At 36.6% G+C, this 26,141-nt stretch overlaps 1 protein-coding gene across 2 annotated transcripts in view; it reads right to left on the minus strand.

The window, feature by feature from the left end:
- IDO2 (indoleamine 2,3-dioxygenase 2) overlaps positions 1–26,141 on the minus strand; it is a 74,005-nt gene that overhangs the window by 43,790 nt on the left and 4,074 nt on the right. Inside the window, exon 2 of one of the 2 annotated variants that reach the window (XM_027071113.2) lies at positions 1,191–1,286. The exons of the other annotated variant lie outside the window; for it this stretch is intronic. Coding sequence (XP_026926914.1) covers positions 1,191–1,286 — 96 coding nt within the window. The remainder of the gene's footprint in view (positions 1–1,190; positions 1,287–26,141) is intronic. 2 annotated transcript variants of the gene reach the window in all.

Genomic DNA, 26,141 nt, shown 5'->3' on the forward strand with positions numbered 1-26,141 from the left:
ACAGTTTTTTAAGTTTTATCCACCTTTGGTACTTTCTCTTGTTTTCCTGCATTTAAAGATATTTTATTATTTTTCTTCTTCTTCTTGTATTTCTTTGTCATATTGATAAGACTTTATGCAGCAGGAAAATACATTCTTAGGTTTAATTTGCCATCTTCATAAATGTTGAAGACAGTCTCTTGAATCTTTTCCAGGATTTCCAATCTTGTGCCTGAACTTAGCAGACATCTAGGAAGTATATTTAAATGCATTAGTATTTATAGATACTAAATATGTTTAAGTCAGTGATGGAGAGTTTGAGAAAATGAAAAACCTTTCTTGTATCTCTGAAACCACATGGTATTCCAAATAGGTGGGATTAAAGCTGATGGAGAGGAGACTAGATGGAAATATAAATATATATTGAGCACTGTGAAGTAGCAAGGAATACAGAGGGTTATTCAAAGCCATGTAGTTCCCACAACTCTATGACACCAGAATTACTCCTCTTCTATAAATAAGCAGAGTTACTTGGGTGAAGTAATCTGTTTACAAGTTAGATAGCTACTAAGTGATAAAAACCAAGATTCAAACTCAGGTCTTTCCAAATCAAAGTCTATATTCTTCCAATTATATCTTCTTATTATTACTGTGTGGTAATGTCAGTACTTCTAGGACCAAGAAATTTCATTGTCTCTTATTCACTCTTGGAAAATATTGCTCCTTTTATCAATTATTTTTGCAGACCTACCAACCCTGACTTTAAAACTCAGCAATTCTCTTGAGTCCAATACTCTCTAAGACCCGGATGGTAAAATTAAGGCAGAGGAAACCTGACCATGTGACATGCAATGAGGACACTGAGAATTTCTATGCTCATCCTTCTCAAGGTAGACCTTATCCATCAACTTGCCTACAATTCCCAACCAGACTGCCTTCCTTTTTTAGGCAAATATTTGTTGAGGGCTTAATATGTTCCAGAAATTGTTTTGTGCAGACTCGAAATTTTACGGAAATACATGTGTCATATGAAGAAGTAGTCATTCCACTCTTTAGGAAATGTGAGATACCCTTTTTGGTAATCTCAGTGGCAACATTTGGTGTCCCTGGGTCCTTGACCCACTTTCACAGTGCTGAGAAAAAAAAGTGGTATGGGGATGAAAATAGGAAGGTGAGAAGAACTTAAGGAGAATAATGAAAAAAAGATGTACCTTGTCCACTTGAGCTTGAAGCTGGTGACTCTCAATCAAGTGAGGGAGTTTGTTAGCAATTTCCATCCAAGGTCTATAATGATCTGGAAGTTCTTTCTGCATTCAAAATATAAACATCTCAGTATTTCTGACCTCTTTGGGAAGCAGCATCAGGGCAGTAGCTTCTTTCAAATTTCAGTCTTAGAGTAGAATTCAGGTCAGTTCAGTTGAACAAATATTGAGAATTCACGCCATGCTGAGACTTATGCTAAGCACTGTACACTCACAGATGACTGAAATACAATCCTTGGGCTTAAAGAGCATATGGTCTACTAAGGCAGAAAAAAGTGTAGTCAGATATATCTGTGTATATGCAGTGTAATATGTTCGGTTACTGATATGTGTATAAGCCTAATAAATTGCAAAGAAGAGGGAGTTGTTAATTCTGTCAGTGGTTGTAGTATATTAAAGGGAAGTATTTGTAGAAATATGAGAATTGGGGCTAGTATTAGAGTCTGAAAGTGACTTTGGTATGTGACAATTTGAAAATGGGAAGGCAGTAAAAAAGAAGAGATAGTGGATAAATAGAGATAACTCCTTCTTGGGACTACAGATGATTCAGTGTTACTGGAATATGAAGCTCAACAGAAAAGGTGATAGCAGATGAGACTAGAAAATCATATCAAATGTGCTTTCAATAAAGTACATAAGAACTTTCTTTTCATGTTGTGGGTGGCATGGTTTGATTTGAATTTTGTTTATAAGATTTGTTTATAAGATTTGAAAGTCAGACTAGGAAGGCTTTGAAATACTAGTTGAGGACTAAATTTAGTTAACGGCAACGAATTTAGAAAAGAAAAGGCATGTATTCAAGAAATATTTGGAAAGTAAAATTAAAATGATGAGATGATCAAATTTAGAGATGGAGGCTAAAGGCATGATGACTTTTAGTCCAATAACATTGCCTGTGTTGGACCCATGGTTTAGCCAAGTAGAACATAGGCTGAATTTCAGCAATCCTAGCTCCATCCCAGGAAATGGCACACTGTACCTGTTACTGTAAGTAAATTTTCATTGGAATACAGCCACATTCATGTGTTTACATGTTGTCTATGGCGCTTTCACATTACAGCAGCAGAATCGGGTAGTTGCAACAGAAAAACCATATGCTATGCAAAACTCAAAGTATTTACTATATACAACTCCTGAATATTTTTTACAGAAAAATATTTGCCAACTCCTGAATCCATCCCTATGGTCAGGTCCGGGCCTACATTTTCAGTGTATAAACTGTACAACTGAATGTTGTGTTTCTGGGTTAAGAAGGAAGAGGTCATAGGATGATTGACATGTTTATGAAATAGGTAACTGAATGAATTGAAGGGAACACAAACTGAAACAAAAATGCAAGGGAATGTCAAGGAGAGGGCCCAAAAATAGTGAATTTATTTTTTGATATATACAGCCTAAAATGTCTGTGGAATGTCAAGATATGGCCACATATCGGGCAGGCGCATTTACAGCTTGAAGTTCAGGAAAAAATTATTAGAAATACATAGTTAGGAAGCATAATTGCAGTAAAAACTTCACATTACTTCAAACCACAAAAGTGTGTAAAGTTATTTGGAAGAAGTTGCAAAGTGAAATGAAAAGACTGAGATCAGCACACGCAAATTTTGACAAGGCAGGCAGAGGAACTGAATCCAGTAATACAGGTCAACAAGAGGTTCAATGAGTCAGCAGGGAATCACCCTACAGGATTCAAGACGTCAGATTTCAGATAAAAAAGGAATCATCAGAAGGTCAAATGTATCATTAGAAAGTAAAAGAAAGACACTTTCTGAGAGGGGCCAAGATGGCGGAGCAGCATGAAAGTTTTTTTTGCCTCTCTAGTCCCTGAAATGCAGCTAGATTAACACCAAACCATCTTACACACCTAGAAAACTTGATTTGAGGATTAACACAACAATCTGCACAACTTAAACCAAAGACCCTGACAGGTACGCAGCATGGAGAGATGAACTTAGGGAGCGACAAGTCTCACATGGTAGGGAGCTGTTTTTGCTTGCAGAGAGAGGATGGACATGGGGGGAGAGTACAGTAAAAACACTCCTCCCCAAAGCAACTGGAGAGAAAGAGGAAATAGCCACAAAGGACTGAACAGAAAAGGGAGAAAGGAGAAATGAGAGGCTTTAAATTCAATTAAGACTCTATAAACAGGGAGAGAACAGAGTCTGAAACTCTGCAGCTCAATACCTGGAGGAGCTCTGCTGGGGAAGGCTAATCCCCAGGAGCAGAAAGTGAGGTCTGAGGGGTCCTCGGGTCACATGGGAAGAGATGATTCTCATTTTGGGAGGACATTTGGTACAGACTGTACAGCTTCACCACAGGCAAAGGTCCTAGTGGACCCAGAGAACAACCACATTCACTGGTGTTGGAATAAGGATGTTAAGGGTGAAGCCTGATGCCAGATGTGTGTTGTGATTTGCCATAATCCCTGAAATGCTACTGCTACACAATTGTGCCAACATTTTCTGGGACAGGCTGGCACCCAGCCACAGTCTCTGGGCATATACAGCATCATGGTCACATGAATGTTCCATTGCTCTGCAAGACCCTCCTCCAGAGGGTCTGAGAGGGTCAAAGCTACAGGGCCTTCAGAAGTGAGGGATTTGGAAACACAGCCCCATCTGAGATAAAATTTGGGAAGGAGGTGCTGCCTGGAAGGCTGATGGTTTGGTTGTGGACAGTGTAGAAGCAAGGAGTGGACTGAAGACAGAGAAAAGTAGGGGTGCTTGATTGTCTTATGGGGAGAGCACAGAGTCTGAAACTAGGGACTGGGTAGCTGGGTGACACCATTTTCTCCCTTGCTGCACACACTCTTACATGCCTACACACACCACAACCATCAACCCCAGTAAACTAAGCAGCACTATCTAGTGGAGAATGGAGCTGTTACAGCAAAACCTGCCCAACTGGGCCAACCACACTCTTGAGGAACACCACAGGTCTCTCTGCCAGCTTAGTTTGCGGACCATAAAGTGCTTCATAGTTTGACTTCCAGGGGAAACTAGAGGTAATTTCCATCGTATTTCATTCTGTTCACTGACCCATTTATTTAATTTTTTTTTCTTTTTCTTTTATTCGTGAATACAGAAAGAGAAAAAAAAATATTTTATTTTCCAGTTTTATAAAAGAGATTTTCTTTAATTTTCTTATACTGTATTTTTTGTAATTTTTTAAATTCTATTTTACTTTCATCATTTCATTTTATTCTATTTTATTGTGTTCATTTTTTTAATTTTCAAATGTTTTCTTTTTTCTTTTCTCTATTTTCCCTTTTTTTCTCTATTGTACAAAGTTTATTTCAACAACCAGACCAAAACATAGGATATAGCATCCTTTATTTGATTTTTTGTGTTGTTTTCATTTTTTAATTTTAATTTTTTTAATTTTATTAATTCCTTTCTTCCTTCAAAATGATGAAACGAAGGAATTCACCCCAAAAGAAAGAACAGGAAGAAATGACAGCCAGGGACTTAATCAACACAGATACAAGCAAGATGTCTGAACCAGAATTTAGAATCATGATAATAATAATACTAGCTGGGGCTGGAAAATGCATAGAATCCCTTTCTGTGGAGATAATAAACATAAAATCTAGTAAGGATGAAATTAAAAATGTTATAACTGAGATGTAATCTTGAATGGATGCCACGGTGGCAAGGATGGATGAAGCAGAGCAGTGAACCAGTGATATAGAGGACAAACTTATGTAGAATAATGAAGCAGAAAAAAAGAGGGAGACTAAGGCAAAAGAGAACTATACAAGAATTAGAGAACTCAGTGACTCATTAAAAAGGAATAACATGAGAATCATAGGGGTCCCAGAAGATGAAGAGAGAGAAAAGGGGGTAGAAGGTTTATGTGAGCAAATCCTAGCAGAAAACTTTCCTAACCTGGGGAAAGACACAGACATCAAAATCCAGGAAGCACAGATAACTCCCGTTAAATTCAACAAAGACCGACCATCAACAAGGCATATCATGGCTAAATTCACAAAATACTCAGGCAAAGAAAGAATCATGAAAGCAGCAAGGGAAAAAAGTCCTTAACCTACAAAGGAAGACAGATCAGGTTTGCATCAGACCTGTCCACAGAAACTTGGCAGGCCAGAAAGGAGTGGCAGGATATTTCAATATGCTGAATCAGAAAAATATTCATCCAAGAATTCTTTATCCAGCAAGGCTGTCATTCAAAATATAAGAAGAGATAAAAGGATTTCCAGGCAAACAAAAATTAAAGGAGTTCATGATCACTAAACCCACCCTGCTAGAAATTTTAAGGGGCACTCTCTAAGGGAAAAAAAAAAGATGAAAAAAAAAATCAAAAAAGACCAAAAACAACTAAGACTAGAAAGGAACAGAGAATACCACCAGAAACTCCAACTCTACAGACAAAATGATGGCAACAAATTCATATCTTTCAGTACTCACTCCAAATATCAATGGACTAAACGTTCTAATCAAAAGACATAGAGTAACAGAATGGATAAGAAAAGAGGATCCATTTATATGCTGTTTACAAGAAATCCATTTTACACCTTAAAATACCTTCAGATTGAAAGTAAGGGGATGGAGAACCATCTATCACACTAATAGTCACTAAAAGGAAGCCAAAACAGTCATACTTATATCAGACAATCTAGGCTTTACTTTTTTTTTTTAATGTTTTATTTATTCTTGAGAGAGAGAGAGAGCGCATGAACAGGGGAGGGCCAGAGCAAGAGAGGGAGACACAGAATCAGAAGCAGGTTCCAGGCTCTGAGCTGTCAACACAGAGGCCAAGGCAGGGCTCAAACTCACAAATCACGAGATCATGACCTGAGCCAAAGTCGGATGCCTCACCAACTGAGCCACCCAGGCACCCCAAAACAATCTAGATTTTAAAATAAAGACTGTAACGAAATGAAGAAGGGCATTATATCATAATGTGTCTATCCACCAAGAAGATTTAACAATTGTAAACACTTATGCTCCAAACGTGGAGGTACCCAAATAAATAAATCAATTAATCATGAACACAGAAACTCATTGATAATAATACCTTAATAGTAGGGGATTTCAACACCCCACTTACAGCAATGGACAGGCCACCTAAACAGAAAATCAACAAGGAAACAATTCCTTTTAATGACACCCTGGACTAGATGGACTTAATGGATATATTCATAATATTTCATCCTAAAGCAGCAGAATACACATTCTTCTTGAGTGCACATGGAACATTCTCCAGAATAGATCATACACGCATACACAAATCGTTCCTCAACAAGTACAAAAAGATAGAGATAATACCATGCATATTTTCAGACCACAATGCTATGAAACTTGAAATCAACCACAAGAAAAAATTTCGAAAGATAACAAGTACTTGGAAACTAAAGAACATCTTACTGAAGAATGAATGGGCTAACCAAAACGTTAAAGAGGAAATTAAAAAGTGCATGGAAGCCAATGAAAATGATAACACCACAGCCCAAAATCTCTGGGATGCAGCCAAGACAGTCATAAGAGGAAAGTATATAGCAATACAGGCCTTCCTACAGAAAAAAGAAAGGTCTCAAATACACAACCTAACCTTACACTTAAAGATCTGGAAAAAGAACAGCAAATAAAACCCTAAACAAGCAGAAGATGGGAAATAATAAAGATTAGAGCAAAAAATCAATGCTATTGAAACCAAAACAAACAAACAAAAAAACCAAAAAACACAAAAAACACAAAAACACAAAAAACCAGTAGCTGGTTCTTTGAAAGAATTAACAAAATTGATAAACCCCTAGCCAGTTTGATCAAAAAGAAAAAAGGAAAGGACCCAAATAAATAAAATCAAGAATGAAAGAGGAGAGATCACAACCAACACAGCAGAAATACAAGCAATAATAAGAAAATATTATGAGCAATTATATGCCAATAAATTGGGCAATCTGGAAGAAATGGACAAATACCTAGAAACATGTAAACTACCAAAACTAAAACAAGAAGAAATAGAAAATTTGAATAGACCCATAATCAGTAAAAAATCTAATTAACAATAAAAAACTTCCCAAAAAACAAGAGTCCAGGGGAATTCTACCAAACATTTAAAGCAGAGTTAACATCCATTCTTTTGAAGCTTTTCCAAAAAATAGAAATGAAGGAAAATTTCCAAACTCATTCTATGAAGCCAGCATTACCTGGATTCCAAAACTAGACAAAGACCCCTTAAAAAAGAGAACTACATATCAATTTCCCTGATGAACATGGATGCAGAAAACCTCAACAAGATATTAGCCAACTGGATCCAACAATACATTAAAAGAATTGTTCAGCACAACCAAGTGGGATTTATACCTGGCATGCAGTGCTGGTTTAATATCCACAAAACAATCAATGTGATACATCACATCAATAAAAGAAAGGATGAGAACCACATGATCCTCTCAATAGATGCACAGAAAGCATTTGACAAAATACAGCATCCTTTCTTGATAAAAATCCTCAAGAAAGTTGGAATAGAAGGATCATACTTCAAGATCATAAAAGCCATATACAAAAGACCCAACAATAATATCATCCTCAATGGGGAAAAACTGACAGCTTTTCCCCTAAGGTCAGGAACAAGACAAGGATGTCCACTCTTGCCACTGTTATTCAATATAGTATTGGAAATCTTAGCCTCAGCAATCAGACAACAAAAGGAATAAAAGCCATCCAAATCGGCCAGGAGGAGGTCAAACTTTCACTCTTTGCAGATGACATGATACTTTATATGGAAAACTCAAAAGATTCCACAAGAAAACTGCTAGAAGTGATTCATAAATTCAGCAAAGTCGCAGGATATAAGATCAATGCACAGAAATCAGTTGCATTCCTATACATCAATAATGAAGCAACAGAAAGAGAAATCAAGGAATCAATCCCATTTACAATTGCACCAAAAACCATACAATACCAAGGAATAAATCTAACCAAAGAGGTGAAAAATCTATACACTGAAAACTATAGAAAGCTTATGAAAGAAATTGAAAAAGACAAAAAAATGGAAAAATATTCCATGCTCCTGGATTGGAAGAACAAATATTGTTCAAATGTCAATACTACTCAAAGCAATCTACATATTCAGCGCAATCCTTATCAAAATAAGCCCAGCATTCTTCACAGAGAATAAACAATCTTAAAATTTGTATGGAACCACAAAAGACCCCAAATAGCCAAAACAATCCTGACAAAGAAAACCAAAGCTGGAGGCATCACAATCCTGGACTTCAAGATGTATTATAAAGCTGGAATCATCAAGACAGTATGGTACTGGCACAAAAACAGACATTCAGATCCTTGGAACAGAATAGAGAACCCAGAAATGGACCCACAAATGTATGACCAATGAATCTTTGACAAAGCACGAAAGAATATCCAATGGAATAAAGACAGTCTCTTTAGAAAATGGTGCTGGGAAAACTGCACTGTGACATGCAGAAAAATGAACCTGGACCACTTTCTTACACCATACACAAAAATAAGTTCAAAATGGATGAAAGACCTAAATGTAAGACAAGAAGCCATCAAAATCCTCTAAGAGAAAGCATGCAAAAAACTCTTTCACCTTGGCCACAGAAACTTCTTACTCATCACGTCACTGGAAGCAAAGGAAACAAAAGCAAAATAAAAACTTTAATAAAAAAGCTCCCAAAAAACAAGAGTCCAGGTCCAAAACAAACAAAGAAACCTGTGAAGAAATGGGCAAAAGACATGAAAAGACACTTCTCCAAAGAAGACATCTAGATGGCAAACCGACACATGAGAAACTGCTCAACATCACTCATCATCAGGGAAATACAAAATTAAAGCCACAATGAGATACCACCTCATACCGGTCAGACTGGCTAAAATTAACAACTCAGGCAACAACAGATGTTGGCAAGATGTGGAGAAGGAGGAATTCTTCTGCACTGTTGGTAGGAATGCAAACTGGTGCAGTTACTCTGGAAAACAGTACAGAGGTTCCTCAAAAAATTAAAAATAGAACTACCCTATGACCCAGAAATTGTACTACCAGGTATTTATCCAAAGTATAGAAGTGCGCTGTTTCAAAGGGGCACATGCACCCCGACGTTTGTAGAAGCATTATCAACAATAGCCAAAGTATGGAGAGAGCCCAAATGTCAATCAATGGATGAATAGATAAAGAAAAATTGGTATATATATATATACATATATACATATGTATATATGTATATATATATACCATTTTATATATCTATATGTTTGTGTGTGTATATATATATATATACACACCATTATACCATATATACCATTATATATATATATACCATATATACATTATATATATATATATATAATATATATATACCATATATACCATTATATATATATATACCATATATACATTATATATATATAATATATATATACCATATATACCATTATATATACCATATATACATATATATACCATATATACCATTATATATATATATACCATATATACCATATATACATATATATACCATATATACCATTATATATATATACCATATATACCATTATATATATACCATATATACATATATATATATATACCATATATACCATTATATATATATATAATGGTACCATATATACCATTATATATATATATATATATACACATATATACCATTATATATATATATAATGGTATATATACCATTGGTATATATATGGTATATGGTATACATATGGTATACATATATACCATTATATATATATATATATATATATATATAAAATGGTATATATACCATTGGTATATATACCAATGGTATATATATATGTGTGTGTATATATATATATATATATAATGGATTGACTAGGCAATCAAAAAGAATGAAATCTTGCCATTTGCAACTACATGGATGGAACTAGAGGGTATTATGCTAAGCCAAAGTATGGAAAGAGCCCAAATGTCAAAACCCAAAGCCAAAGTATGGAAAGAGCCCAAATGTCAATCAATAGATGAATAGATAAAGAAGAATTGGTATATATATACATATATATATATATATGTATATATATATCATTATACCGTATATACCATTATATATATATATATATATATATATATATATATATATATATATATATATATATAATGGATTGACTAGGCAATCAAAAAGAATGAAATCTTGCCATTTGCAACTACGTGGATGGAACTAGAGGGTATTATGCTAAGCCAAATTAGTCAGAGAAAGACAAATAGTATATGACTTCAGTCATATGAGGAATTTAAGACACAAAACAGATGAACATAAGGGAAGGGAAGCAAAAATAATGTAAAAACAAGGAAGGGGGCAAAACATAAGACACTCTTAAATACAGGGAACAAATTGAGGGTTGCTGGAGGGGTTGTGGGTGGACAGATGGGATAAATGGAAGGAGACTTAAGTAAGAGACACTTGTTGAGATGAGCATTGGGTGTTATACATAGGGGATAAATCACTGGAATCTACTCCTGAAATCATTATTTTACTATATGCTAACTAACTTGGATTTAAATAGATAGATAGATAGATAGATAGATACAGTACATAGATAAATAAACAAATAAATACATAAATAAGAAAGTTAAAGGAATATTGTCCCCATTGAAAAAAATTAAGAAGTCACTCATGTATATCAGTCTCCTGTATATATGACATAGAGAATTAGGTCAGGGTCATGGAAGCAGGGTTCAGATTTTAGTGCGTTGAGGAAGTGAGAACATAGAGACCAAAAGCGTAAATTACTGTTGTTAGGAGAGTCAAGGGCATTAGCACGCAGGCATTTTGGGTCTGACAGCTATCTCAATTTTCAAATGAGAACGTTGAGCACTTTAGTCTCATATTGCAAAAGGAAGAGATTGAAGATAAAGGACAGACAGGAGTAATTGCAGGCAAAATGTCACAAAGGAAGGGGAGAAGGGGAGTAGGAGCCCAAATGGAGCATCTGGTTTTGGAGTGATAGAAGGAGAAACTCTGGAATTTGAGGGAATTTGCTTTTTATGAATTTAATTTCTCACCAAATGGTAGTGAAAAATCAGGTTCTAGGACTTGAAAAAAGGGGTTGGTGTTAAATTAATTATGGGGGGGAGAAGGAACAGGAAATTAAACATAAAAATACAAACACAAACAATACAACATGTTATTATGTATTATTTTATGTATATTACCCTATATTAAAATAATTTATAAGACCCAGCCCAGTTTGGAAACTGTAAGTTTGGAGAGGTATAGAACTGTAAGCTGTGTTCTTGTCTGATACATAAAATAAATGTTTCACATTATTTCCACTCTGGGGAAATAAGGAAATACTTTTCTTTTTATATTTCTGTGTTTAGAATGACCTTTTCTGGTCAGAAAATGTCCATCTCTCTGTGGGCTTTCTATTTGTTTTCACTTCCTCACCCCCTTACTCTTTTGGGGTTAAAGATAGTCCTTTTTTTTCACTGGTACCATCTATTATTATCATTTCCAGCATAACTGTGTAAGCATATAATTCTGGGTTTAATTTAATATGTAACACATATAGTGATTACATAAGGTAATACCCATAAGAGCTGTAATTTCTTACTTGGCCAAGAGATTTCACATTTAAGTGTTAGAATTTCCACTTCAGTGAAATCTTACCATATCAAAAAATGTTGGAAGGAGGGATTCCCTTTGGTGTTTGGTCCTCTACTTAGGAAATACCTGTTGCAGTTCAAGTTTATCTCACATTATTCATCTTCATATTTTGGAGAGCATGAGGTTTGAATTCATTAATATACATAGAGGTTAACTAAAGTTCTTGATCCAACATGAATTATAAAATTGATGAGATCCATGGTTCTTCATCATGGAGTTGATGGTATCATGAGTTATTGTTACTCCTACTCAGCTCTTAAATGCCCCCCCCTCCTTTTTCTCCATCCCTCTCCTCCAAGGATAAAGAAATGATAGATTTTGTGTTGTACATTTAACTCTTATTTTAATTAAGATTAAGTCCAGGTGCTGTACCAGGAATGCTAGGTTTCTACCTATCTTTCAATTTAAAGCACTGGTTTTTAAAAACAGTTGCAAGGGATGAGAACTTGTGTACTTTGATTTTTTGAAGAATCAGTGGTAGGAGCAGTGAAGAAAATTTCATGGAATACATTTCTGAAGTAGCACATTTCTGAAATCATAAGTAAGTTGATTCAGGTTCTCATCCTTCGCTGTACACAAGCAGATAGAAATGCATCTGTTATATAAGCGAGAAAAGCTGTATACTTATTAAACCTTTTACAAATACTCGGCATACAAACTTGCCTTTGAGCTTGCTGGTGTTTTCTCGTTGTTGCTAGTGTGTGTTCTCTCTCAAAGTTTCTAATGTGTGCTGTGAATAATTCAAGAAGACCGGTTTCTTTTGGATTCCTTATTTTATTGACCTAATTATATATTACTTAAGTACATTCTAACACTGCAAATATTACTATAAATGGGTCAAAGTAAATTTGGTCTTCTAAAAATATGTCCTGTGCTTTAAAGTTCCATAAATATAAAGTACCTTCATTTTCATAAAGACTCAGTATCATTTGTAAACCAGAAGTGTTTTATTTTTTCTTGTGCTAACAATGCTATAAGAAGGACAACTAAAGGAGGTTTTTTTCTGTTTTAAAATATACAGTTATTAGATTTTGAGCTACATTAAAAATAAACTATGGTTTCAAACTGGAATAAATAAAATTAAATAAATAAATAAATAAGTAAATAAATAAATCTTGTATGGTATTCCAGTATTCTATTAATAGATATTACTAATTGTTTTTAATTTTTCAGTATTAACAAATCTGAAACAGTCACCCATATACATGTATTTTTGGATGTTTTCTTCTTATTAGGACAAATTTATAAAAGTGGATTGGCTTGATTAAAGATTCTGCATGTGGAAAAGTTGAAAACTACTTTTTGATTTTCTCACAGAAACATAACATGAATTCATAATTGTAATTATAGCATGTGATATATAATGGGAGTGCCAGCTTATTTATGATTCTAGGAACACTGAGCATTACCAAACTTTTTTTTGTTTTGTTATGCTTTTAACATAAGAAATGTATTATATTGTTGCATTAAAATTCTATAATTGTTTTAATATTTAATGAACTTATTAAAATAACTTCCCAGGAAATATACCTCTTTTAGAAATGATGATTAAAAATAATATAATCAATGTTTATGTCAAAAGAACCAAAAAAGAAAAATTTGTAAGATAGAAAGTAAAAGTACCCTAATTCTCATCCTCCCATCTAGTAATGACAAACCCTGCAAATTTCTTGTGTGGTTTTCCAGAAATTGTATATCCTATCATAATATTGTATACATTTACAATTTCATGATTATTAACGAGTTTGAGTATCTTTCCATATGCTTTGATCATTGCATTTTGTGCACGCATGTAAAATAGCCATTCACAAAAGAGTAGTCAAATGAACCAATATTTTCATTTATGTCATTGGGTTTTACATTATGTTTAGAAAGTTCTTCCCATCTAACAATATTTCCTTTAGGCTCTTTCTAGTTATCGTTGATGCTTACATCTTGACTCTATCTACATTTGTGTATTATGTGTTATGGGTTAGAACATAGTATCTCATTTCCATCTTGAAATAGAGCCCAAAGATGTTGGATGAATTTCTACTTTCCTGAGGTCACACATCCGGTCAGTGGCTGGGTCAAACCTCTTCTGATTCAGAGTTCAGTGTACTTAATACCTCCTCAGTGTAAACACATAGAGAATAGCAGGCAGGGGGATGGGTGTGACTGGGTAGAAATTTGAAAGAAACTTTGCTTGTGTTTCTTTCCCTTTTCCCAATAATTAGATGATCCAGAAGTGGGAAGGCCAAAAATGATCGAATCTTTGGCCTTCCTTCCTTTATGAAGCCCCATTTCCTATTTTATGTTATTCTTTTGCTAGACTTTCACATCTGTCACAGTATAATTTTCAAAAAGTTAAAAATTTACTCATATAAATATAGAATGTATGTCCAAAATATATTTGGTTCATCAATAAAGAAATCAGCAAGATGGTAAAGTTGCTTCAAACACACTTGTTAAACTAGGTATTTACAGAGTTTTTTTTTTTTTTTAAAGGACATGAAATCAAATCACTATGTTTAATAATAACCATAATCCAGTTAATGTCCTATAAGGCAGTACAATCATTACTTTAAGGGTATATCTTATACTCACCAGAATTCAATAGAAGCTTCTTTTGTACAAACATCTTCAAATTGATATGTAACTTTACAGACTGGGCCATAATCAGTAGTATGTAGCATATCAAACAAAAGGACATTCCTTGGATGATTACATAATACTTAGGTGAGACTGTTAGAGCTCCAGGATGGTATTAAATGAATACACAGCCATCCTTTTGCTTTATTATGAATAATTTTTCTTAACACATTTATAATGTGAAATAGAATAGGCTTTTAAAATAAACCATTTTATAGAAATGATAAAATCTTTGTTAGACTAGCACTTTGGTTAACTAAAACTTCTGGTTAAGAAAATAACACAGAAAGTTTAAAAATAAAAGTCTGAGTAGAAATAAACCAGGAAAATATCAACAAAGTTAGGTGACAATATTACTGTAAAAATTAGAATGTAAACTATCAGACAGATTAGAATTTAAAGCAGATGGTCTTAAGTGAAATAAAAGATTTAAGTTTCAATGGAAAGAAATTCACATGATATTTCAGTAAAGTGAGGTGAAAGAAAGACCAGATGGCTTTGAAGAGATAGGTGGACAGCGTGAGGGGCCTCATAGGCTACATTAAAATATTTGGTTTTGTTCTAAAGAGCAGTGAGAGTTTTAAAGAGAAGAATGATGTGGTTGGATTTTTGTTTCAAAAAGTCATTCTGACTGCTGTGCAGAGTGTTATACAGCTGGGCAAAAGTGGAAATGAGACAAGGTAGAAGGTGTGGGGGGGGAGGGGGTGGGAGGCAGGGAGAACCCAGAAGGAAACAGGGGGAAATAATTGTGGATTATAGTAGGGTGGATAGCTAGGAGATACATTTCAGAGATAAAGCTGAATCCACTCATTCTCAAATGAATTATTTGTGATTAGTGAATATTATTGTGAGGCTCAGGTGAGAAAAATGTAGTTAAGATCAATACAGGTCAAGTACCAAGCAAATACTTACTAAATAGTAATTACTACTATTATATTATTATTATATATTATAAAGGGATTATAATAGGAAACAAGAAAAACTCAGCTCTTAATGAATATAGGTGAATGGTATAAATGTATTTTGTTAATACATTTGAAAATCTGAATTCAATCACCATTTGGAAAACTGTAAAAGATAATTTTCTAAATCTAGAAGTGTAGAAACAATGGAAAATGTAATTAAAAACTTACTACATAAAATTTCTTCAGTCTTGAGAATTGTACTATATTTTCTGTTCCAGAGCATATTAAAAATGAGACAGCATTGGGGTGCCTGTGTTGTTCAGTTGGTAGAGCGACTGACTTCGGTTGGGGTCATGATCTCACAGTTTGTGAGTTCAAGCCCCGTGTCAGACTCTGTGCTGACAGCTCAGAGCCTGGAGCCTGCTTCAGATTCTGTGTGTCTCCCTCTCTCTCTGCCCCTCCCCCACTCATGCTCTGCCTCTCTCTGTCTCAGAAATAAATAAACATTAAAAAAAATTTTTTTTAAATGAGACAGCATCAAATGCATCTTTTTTTTTCTTAATCTTTTAAATGTTTACTTATTTTTGAGAGAAAGAGCATGAGTGGGGGAGGGACAGAGAGACAGGGAGACACAGAATCTGAAGCAGGCTCCAGGCCCTGAGCTGTCAGCACAGAGCCTGACATGGGGCTCGAACTCACTGACCATGAGATCCTGACCTGAGCTGAAGTCAGATGCTCAACCGACTGAGCCACCCAGGTGCCCTGCATGGAGTGCCTCTTATGAAGATAATATAACCTCAGGAGTAGTCCTTGAAAGAATAACACTACTGTTATTTATGAATACAAAAGGATAATCCTTAAAGAAAATATTATCAAATTGATTCAATAGTATATTACAAGACCAATCAATTTTGAGCACTGCTGTAAGTATATTTTAACATTAGAAAATTATTATGCAAGGGGCGCCTGGGTGTCTCAGTCGGTTAAGCATCCTACTTCAGCTCAGGTCATGATCTCACCATTTGTGAGTTCAAGCCTCACATAAGGCTCTGAGCCTGGAGCCTGCTTCAGATTCTGTGTCTCCCCCCCTTTCTCCACTCCCCTGCTCACATTGTGTCTCTCTCTCAAAATAAATAAACATTAAAAAAAATTTTTTTAATAAAATAAAAGAAAATTATTATTCATGGAATTAGGAAAACCTAGAAAAATAATACAGAAGATGTTTGGAGAGAATATTTTCATAAGCTGCTGGAAGATAAATCAAAGTATAAGTAAATGATGGCTAAAATGCCTTCTAAGGAAATGGTACTTAACAATAACTATTTTCTTTTCTTTTCTTTTTCTTTCTTCACCCCCCCCCCCCCCCGCCTTGAGGAACAGATAAATAGATTTGAGGCTGAAGCTGAGTAGCTATGGATAGCAGCTACCATAGAAAGCAGTTTACCTTCTCTGGCCCCTCTCTCCACCTAGAAAGGGAGCATATTCATTTCCCATAATCAACACTAGCTAAATAATACAGACTATAGCTTTTAATTGGCACTAAGCTAATTAGTCATCTAGAGTCCTCAAATCTTTTGTTTTGGTCTCCTATTGTATTCTAAGCATCTATCTAAGTGCCCTTAAATGTAAAAAGTAGTGACAAAATACTCACTAAATTTAAACAATGAATAAAATACCAGCAAAAAAAAAAATGAGAGAATAGTAAATCCAGAGAGTCATTAATTTGACACTAGAGAGCACAAATGGTTGGAGGTTAGAAAGAATGATGAGAAAGGGTTCTAACTTAGCTAATGCTGACAAGTTATTTTCAGGAACAAGATAGTGACTTTTTGGCAAATGGTTTGGTTTGAATTAAACTATCAAGTGTGGAATAGACACAAAAGTTTTACATATCAGTTTTATTAATAGTGAGAGGAAATTGAAATTGACCAATATGTCCAATGTTGTTTAAATTTCAGTGTTATATCATGCAAATGGAATCTGATGCAACCATTAAAATTATATTATTAAGCATAACTAATTTTTAAATTTTTTGATATTTATTTAATATGCTTCTATTAATTTAGTAATAAAATAACAACACTTAGTGGGGCGCCTGGGTGGCACAGTCAGTTAAGCGTCCGACTTCAGCCAGGTCACTATCTCTCAGTCCGTGAGTTCGAGCCCCGCGCCGGGCTCTGGGCTGATGGCTCGGAGCCTGGAGCCTATTTCCGATTCTGTGTCTCCCTCTCTCTCTGCCCCTCCCCCGTTCATGCTCTGTCTCTCTCTGTCCCAAAAATAAATAAAAAACGTTGAAAAAAATAAAAAATAAATAAAAAAATAACAACACTTAGAATATATTTTTCATAAAATCATGTATTTTGGCTAATGATGAACCACCATACTTCAGTAGTTCCCCAATTCCTAAAGATTAATAATATATAAACAGTAAAAATAAATGTAAAGTAAAATATCAAATACTGGATTGTCAATTTATGGGACTTATTAACCTGAGTATATAATTGAAAGATTTGATCAATAATAAAGCCATAAAATATTAGTAAAAGTAGTTGGAAGATATTCAGGGTAATCATGTTTCAAAATCAAATTGAGACACATAGTTTGCTAAATATTGGCATAATTATTGTATGAAATGGGATTAAATATTCTATTTCAAATTGGTCATGATTTAGAAATTCTGGGCTACCTAAGAAGAAGATGGTGGCGTAGGAGGACGCTAGGCTCACCACGTCCTGCTGATCACTTAGATTCCATCTACACCTGCCTAAATAACCCAGAAAACCACCAGAAGACTAGCAGAACAGATTCTCCCGAGTCAAGCGCAGACAAGAGGCCCGCGGAAGAGGGTAGGAAGGGCGGAGAGGCTGTGCGCACTACACAGACTGGCAGGAGGGAGCCGGGGCAGAGGGCCAGCCCTAAGGCAAAGCAGAGCTTCCGAGTCTGGCTTGCAAAAGTGGAGGGGTCGGACGGAGTGTGTTTGGACAGCAAGTGGGACTTAACATCTGGGAAGTTATAAGTTAACAGCTCTGCTCGGAGAGCGGTAAGGCTGGAGGACAATGGGAGAAAGAGATGCTGAGCCCTGGATGACAGAGAACAGCCTGGCAGGGAAAAAAGGCACTCACCAGAGCCATCTCCCTCGCCCATCCCCCAGCCAAAATCCCAAAGGGAACCAGTTCCTGTCAGAGAACTTACTTGCACCGCACAAACACCCAACGCTGTGCTTCTGCGGATCCATCCCTCCGTTGGTGGCGGTGGGTCTGACTCCCTCCCGGTGACGCAGGGCCCCTCCCGAAGCAGATCACCTAAGGATAAGCAAGCTGAGCCTGCCCGTCTGGACCCCGTGCACCTTGCCGATCCACCCCAGATAATATGCCAGATCCCCAGCACCACAAGCTTGGCAGTAGTGGTGCACTGCTAGTAGCCCAGAGGGGCCACGCCACCCCACGGTGAATCCTGCCCCTAGGAGAGGGGAAGAGAAGGTACACACCAGTCTGACGGTGGTCCCAGTGGTGGGCTGCGGGCAGACATCAGGTCTGACTGTGGCCCCGCCCACCAACTCAAGTTATTCAAGACTGCACAGGGGAAGTGCCCCACAGTTCCACACCACTCCAGGGACTATCCAAAATGACAAAACGGAAGAATTCCCCTCAAAAGAATCTCCAGGAAATAACGACAGCTAAGGAACTGATCAGAAAGGATTTAAACAATGTAACAGAAAGTGAATTTAGAATAGTCATAAAATTAATCGCTGGGCTTGAAAACAGAATAGAGGACAGCAGAGAATCTACTGCTACAGAGATCAAGGGACTAAGGAACAGCCAGGAGGAGCTAAAAAATGCTATAAATGAGCTGCAAAATAAAATGGAAACGACCACGGCTCGGAGTGAAGAGGCAGAGGAGAGAATAGGGGAACTATGAGATAAAGTTATGGAAAAAGAGGAAGCTGAGAAAAAGAGAGATAAAAAAAATCCAGGAGTATGGAGGTGAAAATTAGAGAACTAAGTGATGCACTAAAGAGAAATAATATACGCATAATTCGTATTCCAGATGAGGAAGAGAGAGGGAAAGATGCTGAAGGGGTACTTGAAGAATTCATAGCTGAGAACTTCCCTGAACTGGGGAAGGAAAAAGGTATTGAAATCCAAGAGGCACAGAGAACTCCGTTCAGATGTAACCTGAATCGATCTTCTGCACGACATATCATAGTGAAACTGGCAAAATACAAGGATAAAGAGAAAATTCTGAAAGCAGCTAGGGATAAACGTGCTCTAACATATAAAGGGAGACCGATAAGACTCATGACAGATCTCTCTACTGAAACTTGGCAGGCCAGAAAGGAATGGCAGGAAATCTTCAACGTGATAAACAGAAAAAATATGCAGTCGAGAATCCTTTATCCAGCAAGTCTGTCATTTAGAACAGAAGGAGAGAGAAAGGTCTTCCCAAACAAACAAAAACTGAAGGAATTCGTCACCACTAAACCAGCCCTCCAAGAGATCCTAAGGGGGACCCTGTGAGACAAAGTACCAGAGACATCGCTACAAACATGAAACCTACAGACATCACAATGACTCTAAACCCATATCTTTCTATAATAACACTGAACATAAATGGACTAAATGCACCAACCAAAAGACATAGGGTATCAGAATGGATAAAAAAACAAGACCTATCTATTTGCTGTCTACAAGAGACTCATTTTAGACCTGAGGACACCTTCAGATTGAAAGTGAGGGGATGGAGAACAATCTATCATGCTACTGGAAGTCAAAAGAAAGCTGGAGTAGCCATACTTATATCAGACACACTAGACTTTAAATTAAAGGCTGTAACAAGAGATGAAGAAGGGCATTATATAAAAATTACAGGGTCTATCCATCAGGAAGAGCTAACAATTATGAATGTCTATGTGCTGAATACAGGAGCCCCCAAATATATAAAACACTTCCTCACAAACATAAGCAACCTTATTGATAAGAATGTGATAATTGCAGGGGACTTTAACACCCACTTAAAACAATGGATAGATCATCTAGACACATGGTCAATAAAGAAACAAGGGCCCTGAATGATACATTGGATCAGATGGACTTGACAGATATATTTAGAACTCTGCATCCCAGAGCAACAGAATATACTTTCTTCTCGACTGCACATGGAACATTCTCCAGGATAGATCACATACTGAGTCACAAAACAGACCTTCATAAGTATACAAGAATTGAAATCATACCATGCATACTTTCAGACCACAATGCTATAAAGCTTGAAATCAACCACAGGAAAAAGTCTGGAAAACCTCCAAAAACATGAGGTTAAAGAACACTCTACTAAAGAATGAATGGGTCAACCAGGCAATTAGAGAAGAAACTTAAAAATATATGGAAAGAAACAAAAATGAAAATACAACAATCCAAATGCTTTGGGATGCAGCAAAGGCAGTCCTGAGAGGAAAATACATAGCAATCCAGGCCTATCTCAAGAAACAAGAAAAATCCCAAATTCAAAATCTAACAGCACACCTAAAGGAAATAGAAGCAGAACAGCAAAGACAGCCTAAACCCAGAAGAAGAAGAGAAATAATAAAGATCAGAGCAGAAATAAACAATATAGAATCTAAAAAAAACTGTAGAGCAGATCAATGAAACCAAGAGTTGGTTTTTTGAAAAAATAAACTAAATTGATAAACCTCTAGCCAGGCTTCTCAAAAAGAAAAGGGAGATAAACCAAATAGGTAAAATCATGAATGAAAATGGAATTACTACAACCAATCCCTTAGAAATACAAGCAATTATCAGGGAATACTATGAAAAATTATATGTCATCAAACTGGACAACCTGGAAGAAATGGACAAATTCCTGAACACCCACACACTTCCAAAATTCGATCAGGAGGAAATAGAAAGCTCGAACAGACCCATAAACAGTGAGGAAATTGAATCAGTTATCAAAAATCTCCCAACAAATAAGAGTCCTGGACCAGATGGCTTCCCAGGAGAGTTCTACTAGACGTTTAAAGCAGAGATAATACCTATCCTTCTCAAGCTATTCCAAGAAATAGAAAGGGAAGGAAAACTTCCAGACTCATTCTATGAATCCAGTATTACTTTGATTCCTAAACTAGACAGAGACTCAGTAAAAACAGAGAACTACAGGCCAATATCCCTGATGAATATGGATGCAAAAATTCTCAATAAGATACTAGCAAATCGAATTCAACAGCATATAAAAAGAATTGTTCACCATGATCAAGTGGGATTCATTCCTGGGATGCAGGGCTGGTTCAACATTCACAAATCAATCAACGTGATATATCACATTAACAAAAAAAAAGAGAAGAACCATATGATCCTGTCAATCTATGCAGAAAAAGCATTTGACAAAATGCAGCATCCTTTCTTAATAAAAACCCTTGAGAAAGTCGGGATAGAAGGAACATATTTAAAGATCATAAAAGCCATTTATGAAAAGCCCACAGCTAACATCATCCTCAATGGGGAAAAACTGAGAGCTTTTTACCTGAGATCTGGAACATGACAGGGATGTCCACTCTCACCTCTGTTGTTTAACATAGTGTTGGAAGTTCTAGCATCAGCAATCAGACGACAAAAGGAAATCAAAGGCATCAAAATTGTAAAGATGAAGTTAAGCTTTCACTTTTTGCAGATGACATGATATTATACATGGAAAATCAGATGGACTCCACCAAAAGTCTGCTAGAACTGATACATGAATTCAGCAAAGCCACAGGGTACAAAATCAATGTGCAGAAGTCAGTTGCATTCTTATACACTAATAATGAAGCAACAGAAAAACAAATAAAGAAACTGATGCCATTCACAATCGCACCTAGAAGCATAAAATACCTAGGGATAAATGTAACCAAAGATGTACAAGATCTGTATGCTGAAAACTATAGAAAGCTTATGAAGGAAATTGAAGAAGACATAAAGAAATGAAAAAACATTCCATTCTCATGGATTGGAAGAACAAATATTGTCAAAATGTCAATACTACCCAAAGCTATCTACACATTCAATGCAATCCCAATCAAAATTGCACCAGCAATTCTAGCTTCTCGAAGCTAGAACAAGCAATCCTAAAATTCATATGGAACCACAAAAGGCCCAGAATAGCCAAAGTAATTTTGAAGAAGACCAAAGCAGGAGGCATCACAATCCCAGACTTTAGCCTCTACTACAAAGCTGTAATCATCAAGACAGCATGGTATGGGCACAAAAACAGACACATAGACCAATGGAATAGAATAGAAACCCCAGAACTAGACCCACAAACGTATGGCCAACTAATCTTTGACAAAGCAGGAAAGAATATCCAATGGAAAAAAGACAGTCTCTTTAACAAATGGTGCTGGGAGAACTGGACAGCAACATGCAGAAGATTGAAACTAGACCACTTTCTCACACCATTCACAAAAATAAACTCAAAATGGATAAAGGACCTGAATGTGAGACAGGAAACCATCGAAACCCTAGAGGAGAAAGCAGGAAAAGACCTCTCTGACCTCAGCCGTAGCAATTTCTTACTTGACACATCCCCAAAGGCAAGGGAGTTAAAAGCAAAAATGAACTACTGGGACCTCATGAAGATAAAAAGCTTCTGCACAGCAAAGGAAACAATCAATAAAACTAAAAGGCAACCAACGGAATAGGAAAAGATATTCGCAAATGACATATCGGACAAAGGGCTAGTATCCAAAATCTATAAAGAGCTCACCAAACTCCACACTCAGAAAACAAATAACCCAGTGAAGAACTGGGCAGAAAACACAAATAGACACTTCTGCAAAGAAGACATCCGGATGGCCAACAGGCACATGAAAAGATGCTCAACGTCGCTCCTCATCAGGGAAATACAAATCAAAACCACACTCAGATAACACCTCACACCAGTCAGAGTGGCCAAAATGAACAAATCAGGAGACTATAGATGCTGGCGAGGATGTGGAGAAACGGGAACCCTCTTGCACTGTTGGTGGGAATGCAAACTGGTGCAGCCGCTCTGGAAAACAGTGTGGAGCTTCCTCAAAAAATTAAAAATAGATCTACCCTATGACCCAGCAGTAGCACTGCTAGAAATTCACCCAAGGGATACAGGAGTGCTGATGCATACGGGCACTTGTACCCCAATGTTTACAGCAGCACTCTCCACAATAGCCAAATTATGGAAAGAGCCTAAATGTCCATCAACTGATGAATGGATAAAGAAATTGTGGTTTATATACACAATGGAGTACTACGTGGCAATGAGAAAGAATGAAATATGGCCCATTGTAGCAACGTGTATGGAACTGGATAGTGTGATGCTAAGTGAAATAAGCCATACAGAGAAAGACAGATACCATATGTTTTCACTCTTATGTGGATCCTGAGAAACTTAACAGAAACCCATGGGGGAGGGGAAGGGGAAAAAAAAAAAGAGGTTAGAGTGGGAGAGAGCCAAAGCATAAGAGACTCTTAAAAACTGAGAACAAACTGAGGATTGATGGGGGGTGAGAGGGAAGAGAGGGTGGGTGATGGGTATTGAGGAGGGTACCTTTTGGGATGAGCACTAGGTGTTGTATGGAAACCAAATTGACAATAAATTTCATATATGGAAAAAATTAGAAATTCTGGGCTATATGGTCATAACTTATCCTGTTGTCAGTAAGACCATGGCCTAGGCTGGTCTAGAATTGAGTTCTAGACTTAAACCAGAGTGTCAAAATTATAAGGGGCAGTCATATTTAACTTGTATGGATTTCTTACTTTGATCCTTGTAGCATACCCATAAAGTGTTATCCTCACATAGGGAAAATAAGGTTCAAAGAGATTAAATATAACTTGTTAGGTTTAAAACTGGTAAGAATTTCAGCTGGAATTCAAACTCAAATCAGTATGACTATTGTCGAATCTGTCTATGCCATTAATTAGAATTTGTCTTATTGACTATGCACTATTTCTTAACTAGAATTGTCTTAAGAGAAGAGACATCACAAGGCACCTGGGTGGCTCAGTCAGTTGGGCATCTGACTCTTGATTGAGCCTGCTTAGTGTGGACCCTGCAAAGGATTCTCTCTCTCTCTCCTGTCCCTCCCCCACTCATGCACGTGCACACACTCTCTCTCTTTCTCTTAAAAAAGAGAAGAAGAAGAAGAAGAATATTAAGAAATATCATGAACCCCAAAGAATAACTTCCTGAGGATACAAAGACTTCAGTGGAAAAAATGAAGAAAGAAACTGAAATCTGATTTTATGGAAATATCTTTCAATTGTAAATTATCATCACAACATAAAATTTTTGTTTTTTATTTCTAGTCAGAGAATAAAAACACAAAATTGAGTTTTTGAAAAGTATGTCCTTGCTCCTCCTCCCTATTTCCTACTGTAAAGCCACAGTTTCAAAACATGATGGTAGCATAACCATTTATTTATTTATTTATTTTAATTTTTTTTTATTTGTTTTTGAGACAGACAGAGACAGAGCATGAGCAGGGAAGGGGCAGAGAGAGAGGGAGACACAGAATCTGAAGCAGGCTCCGGGCTCTGAGCTGTCAGCACAGAGCCCGATGCGGGGCTGGAACTCACAGACTGCGAGATCATGACCTGAGCTGAAGTCACACGCTCAACCGACTGAGACACCCAGGCGCCCCTGTAGCATATCCTTTTAAATTCATGTAGAAGAGGCTCCTTTCCCATGTAGCTCTGGTCATATAATTACTGCCCATACAATGTTTTTTCATATTCTAACTTCCCTCTGACCTCATACCTACAATTTTACAGCAGAGGATTGCCTTTTCTTCAGAATATCAAGGTCATACTGGTGAATATGAGCTAACGTTTTGCTGACAAAACTGGTCAGTGATATTTAACTGTCCCTATGACCCATTGATATTTTGATATCTTGGACTCTGCTTTTCATTGTCTTCACCCTCCCATGCTTGTGTGGTCAGATTTAGGAATCTTAGGGCAATTGTAGTTCTGGTTGCTCAGGCCCCTCCCTCCTTCTAACATTCTATCTTTTCATCTCACTCCCCATGGTGTATTTAATGTATGCCTCCTCCAAAAGGCAAGAAAGAAAAAAGAGACAGAGAGAGAGACAAAGACAGAGAGAGAGAAAGGAAGGGAGATCTCCTTGGAAACTGAATGTGACCCCATTTGGAAAAAAGGGTCTTTTTTGGTTAATGACTGATTGCAAGATGAAATCTTCTTAGATTAGGGTGGTTCCAATAACAAGTGTCCTTATAAGAGAAGACATAGTCAAGAGGAAGAAGACACAGCCACAAAGAAGGCCACCTAAAGATGGACCCAAAGATTGGAGTTATTCTGCCATGAAAATGGAATGGCTGGAGCCCCAGGAAGAAAGGAGAGGACAGTGGGGATCCTCCTGTAGAATGATTGGAGGGAAACTGAGCCTGCCAACACCCTGAATTCAGACTTCTACTCTTTAGCTCTCCGCAAGAATACATTTGTATTAAGTCACCAAAACTGTGGTAATTTTGTTACAGCAGACCTGGGAAACAAATAAATGCCCTGAGCCTCAATTTGAATGAAATTAGCAGATTTGTATTTTCCCATGGCCAATCTTTTCATTCTTTCTTAGGATCTGTCAGCTCATCTCATGTTGTGTCATGTTTCTCTACAGCGGAGATGTCCTGCGTGAGAAAACTCTAAGTGGTTTCATTGTTTAAATTCCAGTTTCCAGATGACTGTCTTGGTTATTCCTGCTCCT

This window comes from Acinonyx jubatus, chromosome B1 (assembly GCF_027475565.1).
Source record: "Acinonyx jubatus isolate Ajub_Pintada_27869175 chromosome B1, VMU_Ajub_asm_v1.0, whole genome shotgun sequence".
Classification (NCBI taxonomy): domain Eukaryota; kingdom Metazoa; phylum Chordata; class Mammalia; order Carnivora; family Felidae; genus Acinonyx; species Acinonyx jubatus.